Source organism: Eptatretus burgeri, chromosome 13 (assembly GCF_056783735.1).
Source record: "Eptatretus burgeri isolate ZD-2024b chromosome 13, Ebu_testis_v1, whole genome shotgun sequence".
NCBI lineage: Eukaryota > Metazoa > Chordata > Myxini > Myxiniformes > Myxinidae > Eptatretus > Eptatretus burgeri.
Window position 1 is genome coordinate 66,611,410 of NC_140973.1, and position 16,581 is coordinate 66,627,990.

At 42.2% G+C, this 16,581-nt stretch overlaps 1 protein-coding gene across 2 annotated transcripts in view; it reads left to right on the forward strand.

Annotated features, from left to right (window-relative positions):
• The window catches only part of LOC147014694 (fasciculation and elongation protein zeta-2-like), a 78,924-nt gene that overhangs the window by 57,322 nt on the left and 5,021 nt on the right, over positions 1-16,581 (forward strand). For both annotated transcript variants that reach the window (XM_085850689.1, XM_085850688.1), the window contains exons 2-4: positions 1,808-1,916; positions 3,204-3,323; positions 6,235-6,382. In XM_085850689.1, the coding sequence (XP_085706815.1) occupies positions 1,808-1,916; positions 3,204-3,323; positions 6,235-6,382 (377 nt within the window). The remainder of the gene's footprint in view (positions 1-1,807; positions 1,917-3,203; positions 3,324-6,234; positions 6,383-16,581) is intronic.

The window sequence follows — 16,581 nt, forward strand, 5'->3', positions numbered from 1 at the left end:
TTCCGGAGAGGACATTTTTTGACGGACGAACGGTTGGACATATTTATTGAGGGTGAAATAAATATTCATAGTCTGAAATGAATAATATGTTGTGGACAAAGTACAGAAGAGGTATTAAATTGATGCAACAACAAATAAAAGTCCCAATTTCTGCTTATGTTTGTTTATACACTGTGAATGCAGTGTACCTGGAGAAAATGAGACAGCTATTTGTCAAAAAGACGGCAATTTTTTTTGCCATTCTGCCAAAAATTGACATTTTTTTTTTTGTCAAATAAAAAGTGGTCCAAGTTGTGCCATCACTAGTACCAACTACTGGCCCTAATGATAGAGATACTACAGCCTCTCATTCAGCTATTTAGCATGCAAGGGTACAAAATACCAGAAATGACCATGACTGAAACAGCCCATATTTTAAAATATTTGGTTGGATTGTCCTGAGTCCACCACTATCCTTCCTATAATTCACGGACTGGTGTTTGTTTGTCACGCTGCTCCTCCAGTTCTGGACCAATTACATCCAGACTTGCTACGGAGAATCACCATGACCCCAATTAATGTATAGGGGTGTTTTTATCTTTGCCGGTGATCTTGAAGGAGGCGAGCGAGTGGGGACGCAAATTTTCGATGTAAATGTGTATATTGTGTTGCGCCGCCTCCGGATGTGTATTACTTCTACAAGTTTCCACCATTTACAGTGCAGTATTCCTGTCCCCACATTTTTCAGTGAAGTGAGGTGTTTTGAATTAAAAGCAGTAGGTATGTTTTTGCTTCATGCACGTCACCTGGGGTTTTTTTTGGGCGTATACAGAGCTGTCAGTTGCCTATACACCGCCCAAATAAAGATATGCGTCAGAAGAATGTGTTACATGCTTGGAACAAGATCGCTTGTCGAGCAGGTACGCTCCTCATAATTTATAATTCATCTTAAACTAAAACGAATTCATCTTAAACATGCCTGGTGTTGGCTTAATGGTTTGGGTGGTGGGCTTTGGATCTTTGGATCCTTGGGTCCTGAGTTCAAATCCCGCTCAGCTGTTGAATTAATACCAGCTGGGGTTGACTCTACCTGTCATCCTTCCGAGGTCGGCAAAATGAGTGCCAGCTTGCTGGTATCCTGTGTTGGAGTGATGACCCGTCAAGGATTGTGCCCAATAGCCAAGGAGACTGCTTAAGCAGCACCAACGCTCGACACAGAGTATGATCCCAATCTCATTAAACCACCTTTCTTTTTCTGTTTGAATTTTCTGTTAGCAGAGTAGCTCTGCACAAAGATAGAGATGGGATGAATACGGTAGCCATTTTTTCAACCACCTTGAAAGCTCAACCACTCCCAACGACATTGACTGTCGTATCATGTCAGATTCTATAATAATGGGTTGTCTACAAACTGCATACCAGGGGAGGGAACATGGAAGGACATGGAGAAAAAAAATTAATAAAAGTAATTGGAAAAACTGTGAGGTGTGGGGGAGGGCAGGCAATCTCCATCCTTTATCCCTGCAACCTCCCACCCTCAACCATCCTTTATAAAAGGAATCTGGATTGATAAAGTAGACAAGTAAGTGTTATCAGAGGGGGTAGCAAGCTTAATCTCCTCTCAAATAGGACGACGTACCCTCATGGCGTACCCCTGCTGCCCTGCCTGAGCAGCATCAGGAACCAGGAAGCCTACCTGAGCCGCAAAAATAAAACATTGTAGTTTAATTTGGTTGGATATCAAACACAACCAAGGCAATTCAAACTTCCACTGCTGTCCGCACTACCACAATTGTTAATAATGATGTGTTGTTGTGCTCTTTGGTAGGGTTTGGAATACAGTGACTGACAACTTTGGAAATGCTCCATCGCTCGAGTGGAATTCTTCACATTCTCGTGATCTCCAAATCTCATCGCTGGACCTGCAAGATAAACCTGTGAGTGCTGCACACCGTGTTTTTCTCGCTCACAGCGTTCCTCTCGCACTACAATATGTGACGAGCAAAGATCGCTACGAGCAGGGCCCATCTATAAATTACGTATGTAAAATGGTGGAATCCTTTGGACTACTCTACGTCCTCCTAACCTCCTTTCCTAAAGCTCCCCAATGTCTCCCATACTTAAATCCTTCTTCCTTTTCCCTAAACCAGGTAATGTGTCGACTGCTCCTATAGCAATGAAAATGTTTGGGATTTTTGGTGCGAGCTCCGATTGAAACATCTCGAGGGGATGATCATCATGATGGAACCATCTTTAGATGACAGCAACAATGCTGTTACATTTCCTCTGGCTCGGTCGATATTATGACTTCATTCGAAAATGATCATTTGAGATGTTTGTTTTCTCCTTTTATTGAATTAAAATTATTTATTGTATCTGGTCAACATCACAACTTCAACCGTCAGCAAGAAATAGCTATCATTGGGCACTGGTAAACAAGAGCACATTGATAACAAAAAAAGAATCGTCATTTTAGTGCGACCTTTGTCAAGGTTCCTTTTATGCAAGTTTTTTTTTTTTTTTTTTTTTTGAGATCCAGGAAGTTTTGTACGATCTGTTTTTTGTGATTTCTTTTTTGTCCTGAATCCCATTAAAGTGCCACGCAAAGACAAGACTGTCCTCATTCACGCTATTCCATTACTCTCAGGAGGGATTGTCTGCGTGGTTACCATGGTAATAAAAGCATTACATCACTGTCGAGGCAGAAAGGCCCGAGGAATGTTAATATACATATATTCCACAATAGGTCAGGGCTTTTGTCATCACTTCCTTTTTTCCAGTTCCAATTGGTGACTTTCTTTTGCTTTAAACATATTTATTTACTTTTATTTATTTATTTATTTAATACCGTTTTATCTTTTCGCGTTTGCTTTCCGATCACGATTGTAGGACTGTCGACGAGAAGCTCTTTCGCGCTTTTCCCTCTGATGAGGCAGGGTCGATACGAGTCCCCGACAGGATATTCGAACCTTACGTGGGATTATAATAACGGTGAATAAAATCTATTTCACCCTTGAGGAAACCGAAGCATTTCAAGGGGCCTTCTCACCGTGCGTGAAACGCGTCTTAAATACCCCTTTCTGTGAAAATGGCTTAATTGTGCTTTTAATGTTTAAATGTCATCGCTGCACGTAGGATAAATTGCACAAAAGAGACGATCGGTCATGGTGTTGCCGGCTCTTTATCCGATCGTTTTGAGTTGTTCCTCTGGATGGCGTCTCCAGGTGCCGGATGAAGACGACAACGCTGCACCTTGCGACGAGGAGGAGTTGTCCGAACAGCTCAATATGCATTCCATAATTGTGTCCTGCATCAGCGACGAGCCCATTTTGACTGCTGAGCAGGTAACCATCTGCTCAAATCGTTGCTGCCATGCCGTTCCGCTGGTTTATGTCTAACGAGCACCTGGACTTCTGTAACAAATGTCAACCTGTCATGCTTGGGAGCATTTCACCCATGGCTTTGCCCCCCCCCTTCCCCTTGCCTGCCATGCCTCATATGCATTTCACATTAAAATTCTGCTTACATATTCATTCATGGATTGCTTGACATTTTCAGTAATTTTATCATGAACTGTCATTCATAGTCATGCATACTTTTTAAAAGCCACCTCAGTATTTGCTTATAATATGGAGCTTGCTTTGTTTTCCTCTTTTTGCCTTTTATTTACTTGGCACCACTGTTCCTCACAAGGTCATTTTGAAATGTGCTTGGCACAGGGTGTCTCTTCTTGGCGTTTCATTTCCCTGAGAGCTTTTCTGAAACATCTGTCTTATGCTTTGAGTGCGAGTTTCGAGAGCAGTTATGGTGAATTGTTAGGGGGAGTGGTGGTTTGGAAATGATAGGATTGAGGGAGGAGGGGGTGGGGGGTCAATTTTTGTTGGAGCTTTGGTCTTTTCCTCAAAGATCCATAATGAACGCCCACACAACGGGACAAGATCTTTTGGCATGTACGACTTACTGCCAGTACAGAATGTACTTATTATTTCTTCTTAAAGATTTGCCTGCAAACTTGCTGGTTCTGCATTTTGCTGTCTAGACATGCTGCCTACTAACTGGCAAACCTGACGGCAAGGTGTCAGACTGCCCCTGACAAGGAGTGAACGTTTCCTCGCTGATAATTAACCCTGGATGCATGCATTGCTTCTTCTTCATAAGGTGCTGTTCAAGCAGGGTAGGAATTTTTAGAATTTTATTGATGTACCGACACACCAGAGCTAACCATTTTAAAGGGATGGGGGTGTTGGCACATGGGACTGCTCGCTCGACGACCACTGTTGCAATCATGCCGTACTTGATGATGCAATGCCCTACCCATGAAGCATGAGGGCAAGAGCTTGTCTTATCGTTTTCTGTTTGAAATTGAGCTTCAACTGAACACCTCAAAGGTAAATGTTGCTGTCCTACTGTTCCTGTCACTTGCTTGGCTGAACTCGAAATATCTCAACTTTATAGCAAACAAATTTAGGCAAATCAAGTATGCCGAAGATTCTGCAAGAGAGAAACAAAGTTTATTTAAAAAAAAAAAGAGTAAATTAAACAGAATTATGGGCTCTGAAACTTTTTGAGTCTTTCCTGCCTTGATTTCTATCACCCCCATCAAGTTAAATAATATTGACACAGTACTTGGTGATGGCTCATAGAAGGGCAAAACAAAGGATTTTGTCTGATGGAATTAATTTTAGAAAGGGACTGCAGGATATGCTGAAAGCAAATGGTTGGTATAAAACTGCAAAATGTTGATCAAAGTAACTATATAAGTGTGATGAAGAACTAATCTTGCTGTGGAGGCTCGTGTGGATCTGCGTAGGTGGACAGGTGGGATGAAGGATCGAGGTACGCTAACCGCCGTGGGAATCAAGAAGCTGATGTTTCTGGTGTTGACCCTTCATTTTATTTTGCTCCAATGAAGGATTAATTCCTGAAACATAAGCTTCTCGGTTCTTCCTCCAACATTTAGCATAACTTCCAATCAAGGTCCTGTCGATTCCCTCCATTTTAACGATAAGTTCCACTTCCTTGTGCTTTGACGTCTAACCAGCCAGACCACTGACAGTGTATTAATTTCTCCACATTCATTACTAACATGTGATTATATATAATTTGCAATAACTAATGACTTGTTTTCCACAATTATATTAACAGTTGGAGCCAGACTTAAGTACCCAACAATTAACTTCCATGACGGGGAGCCAAAATTTCCCCTTTTCCAACCCCCTCCCACGCCCCCCCCCTCTTTGTTTTCGAAACGTTCTCGCCTTTCCCGAGCAAATGTTCGTTCTAACATTTTCAAAAGGTTTTCCCCTTTTCGAAATGTTGCCAAGCCAAATACAATACTTCTGTTTGAATAGCACTACTTCAATGCTGTCAAAAAAAAGTTGTGACTGAAAGAGAAAAGGACCATTATCTGTGCTGTTTTTAAAAATTTTTGTGAGACCATTCCTTCATGGATTGTTACGAGCAGTGGGTGGGTTATAACCGTTGTGAGGTATTCCGAACTGAGCTATATGGGGCTGTAGGTGACCTTATAACTGTAGCTACACATGACAAACCATAACAAGCCTGTTCCCAAGGATGTCATCATGTTCCTCTTCCTCTTGGTACTGGCTTGCTTGCATGTTCCAGCATTTTATCCCGACATTGTTTTTGAGAGCATGCGCACCCTTGGGTAACAGCTACGATATTCTGAAATGTGAATGAACACTATTTCGTTCCTTGAACTTGATGCTAATTCAGCCTGCATATTTCCCATAGCACCAGCACTTCTTCAATCTCAAGAGAACGTCAAGATGAGAAATTGGCTGCATCTGCAAATTGTCTTCCTCATTGTTAACAGGACTGGGAGTGTGATGACAGAGGGCTGGGAATGTAATGGTGTTGACTGTTCCACTCAAGGAGATAAGATTATGAAAGCATCTCTCCAGGGACACTGAGAAGGCTTGGCTGAAGGCAGGGTGTCCTCGGGGAATGTGGTATTTAGGCAGAGAAGGTGCTGCTTGAGGTTTTGCAGAACAGGAACAGTTCAAGGTGTGAACATGGTATAAGTAGGACTTTGCACTTTTATTCTGTTTTCATGGTTTCTATTAAGAATTGTTTTGTCCATGATCGACTTTAAAAAAAAAAATAGTGGCACAGGGTGTGGGAGTCATGGTTACAACATACAAGAAGATGTCATGCACAAGTTTGGCAAGAATGGTCAGAAAAGGTCAAGTGCAAGGCATTAAAACGGTGCTGCCTCTCCCAATCTGCGAGCAGGTTATAGAAGAGATTGAAGAAATGATGATGATGCACGAGTCACCAGAAGGGGAAGGCGAGACCTCGAACAAATCAGACCACATGTCGCTGCTTTCTCAAGAACTCGGTGCCCTCAAGCGCTCAAGCATAGCAAAGGCCTGTGATGATGGTGCGTGTGAGGCTGCGTACCACTGCACCTCATTGCTTTTTTTTTTACTGTCTTTCGTTTTTCTTTCTCTTCTTGTCCTCATTGGCTTTCACAACCTCCTATTACTCCTGCTTGGTGAGTTGTCATCCCTTAGTGTCTGATTTATTTATTTATTTTCAATCCTAAAATCGTAATTCACTTAACATGTGCATCGTTGACTTTGAGTGTTGAATTGTATCACAGCACAAATCATGTTTCTGATGGAACTTTGATGGATATCAACACTTCATCACAGTTTTTGATGCTTGATATCATCGGTTTGGTCTGTATTGTTCAAAATTAATTTTGTGCATAAAACCAAGTGATAGGTCCAAAAAATGATTTTGCACTCAACATTCAAAGGAACTTTTTTATATCGAGGCATTGAGGATCAGGGAGTAGCAGACCAATAAGGGAGAAATGGTTAACCGGCACTAAGTGTCGTAAAGGGGAAATGCACGTCGGTACCACAACACAAAGGGAGGACTTACAGGTGGTGAAAAAATTGGGAACCGACGAAGCAATCGTCTGACTGACTGGAACCGACGAAGCAACCGTTTGACTGACCGGAACCGACGAAGCAACTGTCTGACCGGAACCGATGAAGCAACCGTCTGACTGACCGGAACCGACGAAGCAACCGTCTGACCGGAACCGACGAAGCAACCGTCTGACTGACCGGAACCGACGAAGCAACCGTCTGACTGACCGGAACCGACGAAGCAACCGTTTGACTGACCGGAACCGACGAAGCAACTGTCTGACCGGAACCGATGAAGCAACTGTCTGGAACCGACGAAGCAACCGTCTGACTGACCGGAACCGACGAAGCAACCGTCTGACTGACCGGAACCGACGAAGCAACCGTCTGACTGGAACTGATGATAGCCGTTGCCCAGCTGTCGCCAACTGCTTCTCAAAGCTGTCAGAACCGCAACCAGCTATTGTCAACTGACTGGGAAAAAACAGTCCTCTCGTCGTCTTTGTAGGTGGCCCGTCTGGGTGGAGCCTCAAGCAGACTCCAGCCAAATATACCCCACCCATTTGTGCATCGTTGCACGTGACAACCCGCTCGTCCACGATCATTCCTGGCCTACGATGCCATGTCTGTGGTGCTGGATGAACGGCAGAAAGTAGCCATTTGTCAGAATTACCGAGCAAAAACGGGAAGCGCTCCTAAAACGTCAACAACAATTATCACCTCAATGTTCAGCCCAATACCAAAAAGAGCCAGTTAGCGTCCATAGAGCTGCCGAACGGGGTGTCAAACATCGATGGAAAAAGGTGGGTGTCAACGTCGATGGAAAGAGGTGGGCGAGCCTCCGTTGGGCTAACGGGTGTCTCACGTGCATGAATGTGTCCGTCGTTAAGAGAAAAAGGAGCTTTCCATAAGAGAGGGAATCTATTCTTTACCCTTCTCAACGCATCAAAGTTAGAATCCCACCAGACATGGGGATGGGTCTATCCTGAACATGCATTTAGGGAAATAACTGTCCGAGGACCGAGATGCTTGTATGCTTTCATCAGATCGGATTCTGAAATCCGTAACAATATCATGACTATTGAAACAGCTTTGCTAATATGCTGCCTCTCTAATTTGAGCCCTTAATGCTGTCTCATGGAAAACATTTCTGGTGATTTTTGAAAGCATCTGCCCAGCAATAAAGTTTAGAGGTAGAAGGAGTTAAAGGTTACAAGAACTTTACAATACAGACTGGTAATTTCATTTTAAATACCCGATGCACTGGTTGTCAAACTGTCGTCCCCCTCGGGATATTTATTTGGTGTGGTTCATGCATCTGAAGGTCTTGAATTGGGGAGAAAGTCTGGGATGGCACAGACCCAGGTTTTGACATTCTCTTTGACAAAATTTTCATTTGAAACATCGAGTTGTCCTGATAGTCTTACAGTGGCCTTCAAAAGTATTCACCCCCTACCAATAATGTGACATTTAGATGAAATATGAATTATTTAGAAATTATTTTTCCAAATGAACTTTTTATTCATCACTGAACTGGAGATCAAACGAAACATTGTTATAGTTGAAGGAGGTTACATGTGAGGAATACCTGCAAAAAAACATGTACAAATCAAAATCCACTGGTTGTAAAAGTATTCAGCCTCTTACATCAGTACTTGGTGGAAGCACCTTTGCAGCAATGACTGCAACGAGCCTTTTTGGGTTGGTCTCGACCAGTTTGGCACAGTGAGATGGTAAAGTCCTTGAACATTCTTCATGTGAAAATTGCTCTAGTTCTGCCAAGTTTGATAAGGATCGTCGATAGACTGCAATCTTCAAGTCTTGCCATCAATGTTCAATTGAGGTCAAGTCAGGACTTTGACTGGGCCACTCCAGAACATTTTTTTTTGAAATACTCATTCAGCCACTCCAGTGTTTCTTGAGCTTTGTGCTTCGGATCATCGTCCTGCTGAAATGTAAATCTCATACCCAGTTTCTCAAGCAGGTTTTCATCAAGGATTCTCCTGCACTTTGCACTCTCTATTCTCTATTCTATCCTGACAAGCTTGCCAGTCACTGCTGATGAAAAGCAGCCCCATAACATGATGCTGCCACCACCATGCTTGACAGTCGGGATGGTGTTGACTGGGTGATGTACAGTGTTTGGCTTGCACCAGACGTAACATTATCAATTTAGACCAAAAGGTTCGATTTTTGTCTCGTCCGATGAAAAACCTTTCTCCACATGCCTGCAGTATCATTAAGATGCTTTTTCACAAACTCCATACGAGCTTTTAGATGTGTCTTTTTCATTCGTGGCTTCTTTCTTGCCACCAGTCCATAGAGGCCAGCTTTGTGAAGGGAACAGGATAGTCCTGATTGATGAACACTGACCCACATCTCAGACATAGAGCCTTGGAGATCTTCCAAATTCATTGTTGGATTAACAGTGACGTCCCAAAACAGTTTCCTGCTTGTCCGGCTGCTGAATTTGGATTGGCGATCTGATCTGGGATGAGTCCGGGTAGTATGATGCGTCTTCCACTTCTTAATGATGAATTTCACCGTACTCAAAAGGGGTGGTGAGTGACTGAAATCTTCTTATAACCCTCTCCTGAACGGTGCTTCTCCACCACTTTATGTCTGACTTCTTTGAAAAGTTCCTTGGTCTTCATGTTTGCCTTGTCGGTTGACCAAATGAGTTGCATCTTAAAACTCCTTAGATAAGTAGGGAGCTTGATTTTTAAGTTAAGCCACTGATTACATACAGGTGTAACTGATTTAAACTTATTTTGTAACCTTTCAAACAAATAATTTACTCCTTCATTGATTTAGGGTTAATTAGCAAAGGGTTTGAATAGTTATGCAACTGAGAATCGTTTGATTTTTCTCTGTTCATCGAACTTATTCACATTTTATCTGCTCTTTTAAGCTTTATTACTTTGGAGTAGTTTATGAAGACACTATATATTAAGTTTTATTTGAAAGAATCATGAAATAAGCTCAGGTGGTATCAAAATGTGAAAAACTTTGGAGGGGGTGGGGGTGAATACTTTTGCAGGCCATTGTAGTTTTAGGTTAGGGTTAATGGTGTTACGAGAATGGTCTCATCGTTCATGACGAGAAAATAGTGTATTTACGAAATTACAATACATTAAATGGAATAATCTTTAAATAGTAACGTGAACTTTTCGAAACTTTAAAGCAAATGTCCGAATATATTTAAAAGTTCATGATAGACGCTCTCAAAAGGCACCCTCAATGTGAGGATGTGTACAGGTGTTTAGTATTTAAGGAGATCCGGATCCTGTATATAAAAGAGCCGAGTCCTAAAGGTTTTGTCTTCACCAGAAGAACAACAACAACAACAAGGCGGAGCTCTTTTAGAGCCAGCGTTCGCTACGTGAGATGCGGCAAAAATTTTTTTTTTCTTAATATACAAGATTGAGGCTCATGGAAGAGGTGTAAAAAGGCAGTGCACTGACAGTAGGGCAGCAGTTGGACACAGCAATTAAGAGAATTAATGAACAGGAAAAGTGGAAAGAAAGGCGAGAAAGAAACACAGTAACCCGCAAGTAAGAGATTTTGTTTAGGTTATGATTAATGGTGGTAGAAAAGATATGAAAATAGTAAATAGATAGCGATGTGTGATCGCAGTAATTGTGCCCTGACGTTGAATACGAGGCAGATGGTCGCATGATAATTAATTCAAAAGGAGTCGAAAACGTGCTTTGTGCACTCAAAATTTAAATAAATCATGGTTATGAAAAATAGGAAATTTTATTGGTCGAGGTTCAGATGTGCATTGTAAGTCAGTTGTGGGGATAGGAAATGATCCTCACGCAACACACCCTTTTCTAACAATCGAGGTGAGACTGTGCACCTTGCGCTGTTTCGTAAAGGAATCCTCATAGTGCTCAAATGTCCTGCATTGCGGCCTGTCAAGGTCAAGTCTCGCTGTTGCCATGCACGCACTTACTTTAACCCCTCCATCCCACGGCGGCACTAACGGTGCAGTGCTGCATCAGTCCATCGTCGTTTGCCTTAATCTGGCTGCTATCGCATTTCTGTAAAAAAACGTTGCATCCCCCATCATCACTATGCATCACCAATCGTCACTATGGATGGCATTACCCTCTAACCTTCCATGTGTAGCTCTCCTCGACATGTGCATCTTGCATTTTTCCTTTGGTTTGTGCTTTACGACCCGACGTTCCTTCTCAGCATTATTATGCTACTTTCTTTCCTCCTTTCGATCCCATCCATCCGGCACTTTATCCACCTCTCGGTGCTGCTTCTTCAGTGCAGCTTTTTGATTCATGAAGCAAAAATTTGTGTTTTAATGATGTCCAACTGTTTACCTGACTTCGACAGCTGACATCGGCCGTTTACCTGACTTGGACATTATAGTGATGCGGAATCAGGGTGGGCAATGCTCTGGACACTCCTTATCGCAGCAGAGCAGAAAGCTTGCAGAGATATAATTCACCGCATTCAACCATCGTTGCACAGCATGCTGCAAAATGAGCAGCTTTTCAATCAGGGTGAGGCATCAACGTATGTGCCGTCCTTCAGAAGGACGTTGATGCAGACGACCAATCTGTCAGCATTAGTAGATGGACGTTAAAGATCCCATGGTGTCCTTCACAAAGAGGAGGCGAGTATATTGCTGGCACCCTGAACAAATTCCAAATTCCTGCTGTAACCCACAGGGGGCACTCCATTAGTGCCACAGCTGTGCCTCCAACAAATGATACCTGCATCCATGTGCTAAGTACAAAAAGAAGAAAAAAGATATAAAAACAAAAAAGTTTATATTCATTTTCTCGCACCGACGAACACTGCACACACCTGCGTCATAAAATTACGATGAAATTCACAAAATAATTTAATTCTGCGAATATTAAACGTATGTTAATACAATATTGAACAATATTAAACATGCACGCGTTGACAACCAAAGTACCACTTTTAGTGGAGTCGTTAAACACCGTTTGTGCTGATCTTTCTGTTCCGATGATGATGATGTTGTTGGTGGGTAAACAAACTTTCACTGCATTCATTGCCTGGTTATTCTTCTTTGCCTGGTGATAGTGGAGTAGAGGTTTGCAGTACGGATCTCTACGATCCACGGAAATAAATCCTCCACCGTTCTCTAGATTCAGATTGTTCGACACTTCACTCTTCACTTTTTCATGAAATTAAACAAGTTCCGCCACTGTAACATGTTATTCATTCTCCACTTTGACTCCTTGAGAAAGCTTTGTTGTTTTAAATGACCTTGCAATGTTTCTGGAGGTATTGAATCGATCGTGAAATATAGTCCTATTTTGTTGTGCTTTCTGTCAAACTGAATAAACATAAGAAACTAGAACTGCACTCGGTAGAACATGTACTTCTGCCAGGCTGCACAGTTTACGTTTTGTATCCCACTGAAAGGCCGGATCTGGAACCGGACCTCAAAAATCAAACCGGTTTGTTGTTCTTGCCACCTCCCCAACTCGTTCACCAATTTTTTTTTTTGGTCCTAATCCGTCCACAATTTTTTGAGATATCCTGTTCACAGCCAAACAAATAACAAGATGCCTCGCATAGCAAGGTACTTGCGAAATAACTAAAATAATTTGACCTTAAAAAATAATTGACTGAATTCAAAGACCCAATATGCAAATCCTCTTCAAATTTCAAGTCTATTGGATTGAAATCGACGATTTTAGAAATAAGTGCATATGTTGACTTTTTGACCTCAAAATCAAGAGGCTTCTTGCTTATTGATCAACTCCACCATTTGTTGAGGTTTTGAGAAGATCGGTTTAAAATTGTGACCTGTAGGCAATAGATATACAGACAGACAAACAAGAAAGATGTCATGCATAGCACGATGGGTGCAAAATCCATGAACTACATTTAACCTAAAAATAATTGCTGGTTGAATCCAATGATCAAATCTGCCAATCCTTTTTAAAATTTCGAGTCAATCGGATGAAAATTGATGATTTTAGAAATTTGGCCTCCGTTTGACCTCAAGACCTTTAGACCTTAGAAATAATTGGTGGTTGAATTCAGTTACATGATATGCAAATCCTGTTCAAATTTCAAGTCAATTGGATGAAAATTGACTTTAGAAATCCGACAAATTTGTTGACCTTTTGGCCTATGTTGACCTCAAAAAATAATTGGTGGTTGAAACCAAATATGCAAATCCTCTTCAAATTTCAAGTCCATTGGACAAAAATTGAGGATTTTAGAAATAGACCTAAGTTGTTGACCTTTAGCCCATGTTGATCTTTTGTCCTCAATCAATGGGCTTCTTGCATATGGCCAACTCTACCATTTGTTGAAGTTTCATGAAGATTGGTTTAAAAATGTGACCTGTAGGCGAGTGATATACAGACAAACAAACAGACAGAACTAGAAAGGCGCTCAGTAGAGCGCATACGTCCGCCACGTAATGCCTGATCCACAAGAACATATCGGGCCCAATACATTTTTGAAATATCATGCCATATATCTTTTTTGTCCCAATCTCTCAACGGTGAAGAATCACTTTAGGAATTAAATAATTCTCGTATCAAGATCCAGATTCGGATCTTCACCAAAATCGAATCAATTTGTCGTGGTCACACCCCAACCTGTCCACCAAGTTTCATCTGAATCTGTCCACATCTTTTTTTAAATATCGTGCTATATAGTAGTTTAGCCCGATCTCCCAATGGTGAAGAATCACTTAAAAAATTGTTGTAGTCGGATCCGGATCCAGCTCGTCACCAAAATCTAATCTGTTCGTCTGTGTCACACACCCAACCTGCCCACCAAATTTCATCCAGATCTATCCACAATTTTTGAGATATCCTGTACACAAACAAACAAACAAACAAACAAACAGAGAGGGGTGAAAACATAACCTCCTTCACCTTCAGTGGCGGTGGTAATAACACGTGACCAACCAATATACTCTCGGACCCCGCTATTCTCATCGGATACGTTCCTGAAAAATTCCGTAAATGGTGAATCCGTGAATAGCGGGGCATTTTTTTTCAATGGAAAAGGGGGGATAGGTTCCTAGCAGTTCCTGATTCATAGGGGAAACTTTTAAAAGTTTAAAATCTTTTTGACTGCAATTGCACATGATTACAGTTTCATAAAAAATGCTTACAAATAAAAAAAGACAACACCAGGTACCATTTCCAATGTTTATTGAAGGAATGTGATTAACCAACCACACTATTAAAGTTTAAAAAAAAAAAAGCAGGTACCATTTCAAATTTTTATTTGCACAAACACACAACTTTTCAAATGATGATGATGTTTTCAAATCCAGTGTACTTGGTGGAATCATCTGAAGACCACACATGTGAGGGTGCGAATGAGTCGTGCACCAAAAGGAATGTCGGTGAGGATCCTGATTAGCCGCTCACCGAATAGAGATGCAGGATGGGCAGGGGAAGCAGGTGAGGGTGCTGATGCTCCTGAGGTGGATGGACTAGGACAGAAAAAATCCATGATTGAGAGCTGCCTGGCAGATTGCCGCAGGTTTCGATGTAGCTCTTTGTATGGGAGGATCACGTCATCCAACCCCCTCTTGCACTTAAAGTAACGCTCCGTGACCGGATCGGCGTCGAACAGCCTCTCGGTCATTGACTGCATGTCCTGCAGTATCTCACCCAGGAACTTGACTGTGAGTTTGGTCCTCGACACCTCTTCCTCATCACTGCCCGCCTCCTCCTCCTCCTCCTCCTCCTCATTCTCGGACACCTTGGTAATGGCTCAACAACTCCTCCTCGTTGAGCTCCTCGGCATGTGAGGCGATAAGAGCATCCAACGCGTCAGGCTCCATATTGTCAAAGCCTTCCCCCCCCCCCCACCTGCCGTACCAACCCAGCAATTTCATTCCTCTCCTCCGTGTTGTCGGGAAAGACATCTTCAGCAGCTCAATCGATGCGGTGAAGCGTCTTTATACTGCAAATGGTGGAAGAAGCCGTGCAGCTCGGTTTATAGTGCGAGTCGTAGGGCATGCTGGGCAGCTAAGTTACAGTGTGGCTGGGTGGAGGATATGTTTACCACCGAAGGTGAAGGAGGTTATGTTTTCACCTCTTTCTCTCCTTGTCTGTTTGTGTACAGGATATCTCAAAAAGTTGTGAACGGATCCGGATGAAATTTTGTGATCAGGTTCGGTGTGTGACGAGGACGAACTGATTAGATTTTGGTGAAGATCCGGATCCGGATCCGACGACTTGAATTTTTAAAGTGATTCTTCACCATTGAGAGATTGGTCCCAAAAGGATATATAGCGCGATATCTCAAAAAGGTGCGGACGGATTCGGATGAAACCTGGTGGACGTGTGTGTGTCGCAAGGACGAATGGATTCGATTTTGGTGAAGATCCGGATCTGGATCTGATAATTTTTCAGTGATTCTTCACCATTGAGAGATTGGGCTAAGCATAATATAAAGCACGATATCTCAAAAAGTTGTGCACGGAATCTGATGAAACTTGGTGGACAGGTTAGGTGTGTGACAAGGACGAAGTGATTCGATTTTGGTGAAGATCCGAATCTAGATCTGGATACGACAATTATTTAATTTTAAGGTGATTTTCACCATTGAGAGAGAGGGCCAAAAACTATATAGTACTGGAGAGCATTATATTTGAAAAAAAAAATGTATTGGGCCCGATATGTTCTTGTGGATGAGGCATTACCTGGCGGAGGTATGCGCTCCACCGAGTATCCTTCTAGTTTAGAGATGTATCATGTGCGTGGCTCGTGGAAGATGTGTTTTTGCGTACAGTACTATAATGTAGTATATACATCCAGCTCTGTGACAGCGTGGCTGGTGGAAGATGTGTTTTAGAAGTGTTTTGTGCGCAGCTCATGGAATGGGTTTTTTTTTTTCGTCTGCAAAAAAAAACCCGCGAATACGTGAAGCACAGGGCCGTGAATGTTGAAACGGGTTGCAATTCATAAACCGTAAATACGCATGGTCCACGGATGGTGAATCTGCAAATAGTGGGATCTGACGGTACTTAAAAAAATCTTTGATTTTGCAAGTAACAGACAGAAAAATAGGACCATTGGACCTGTAGCTTATCTGGGCCTTGTCCTAATGTTGTAACCCAAATTTTGTAGCATTCTGACTGGTGGGTCTGGAGAAGATTTTTGAAGAAGTTTATTAAGTCGGCCCTTTTGACCTAATTAACGTCACGTGACTGTAACGAGCTTTGCAATCCCTGTTACCAGTCAGGAGCAGAACGTTGCTGCCAAATTTCAGCCGGATTGGCCCAGCGGTTTGGCTGGAGAAATCGAAATAGGAGACGGACGGTCGAACAGACGGACGGACGGGCGGACGGACAGTGTGCGATGATAATACCTTATTTGGAATTTAAATTCCAGATAAGTTAAAATCAGATGGGTGGAAGCATAACCTCTGCCCACCTTCAGTGGCAGAGGTGGGGGGTGGGGGGGTGTTAACCCGAAAAGTTTTTGTTTTTTTTGCAATAAAAGATTAATTTGTCCGGATAAATGTTCCATCTTCATCATTCTTATTAAATAATGCAAGTGCTCGGCTGTAACGCCGCGGGTCGCCATTTTTGTCCGGCCATTTACCTCGCTGGCAGCAAATCTCGCTCGCAACTGGTGTTGTTGAACAAATCAGCCATGCTTGTGTTGTTTGTGTAATAAATATAAAATAAATTTTTCATTGCTTTCTCTGTTTACTTTTA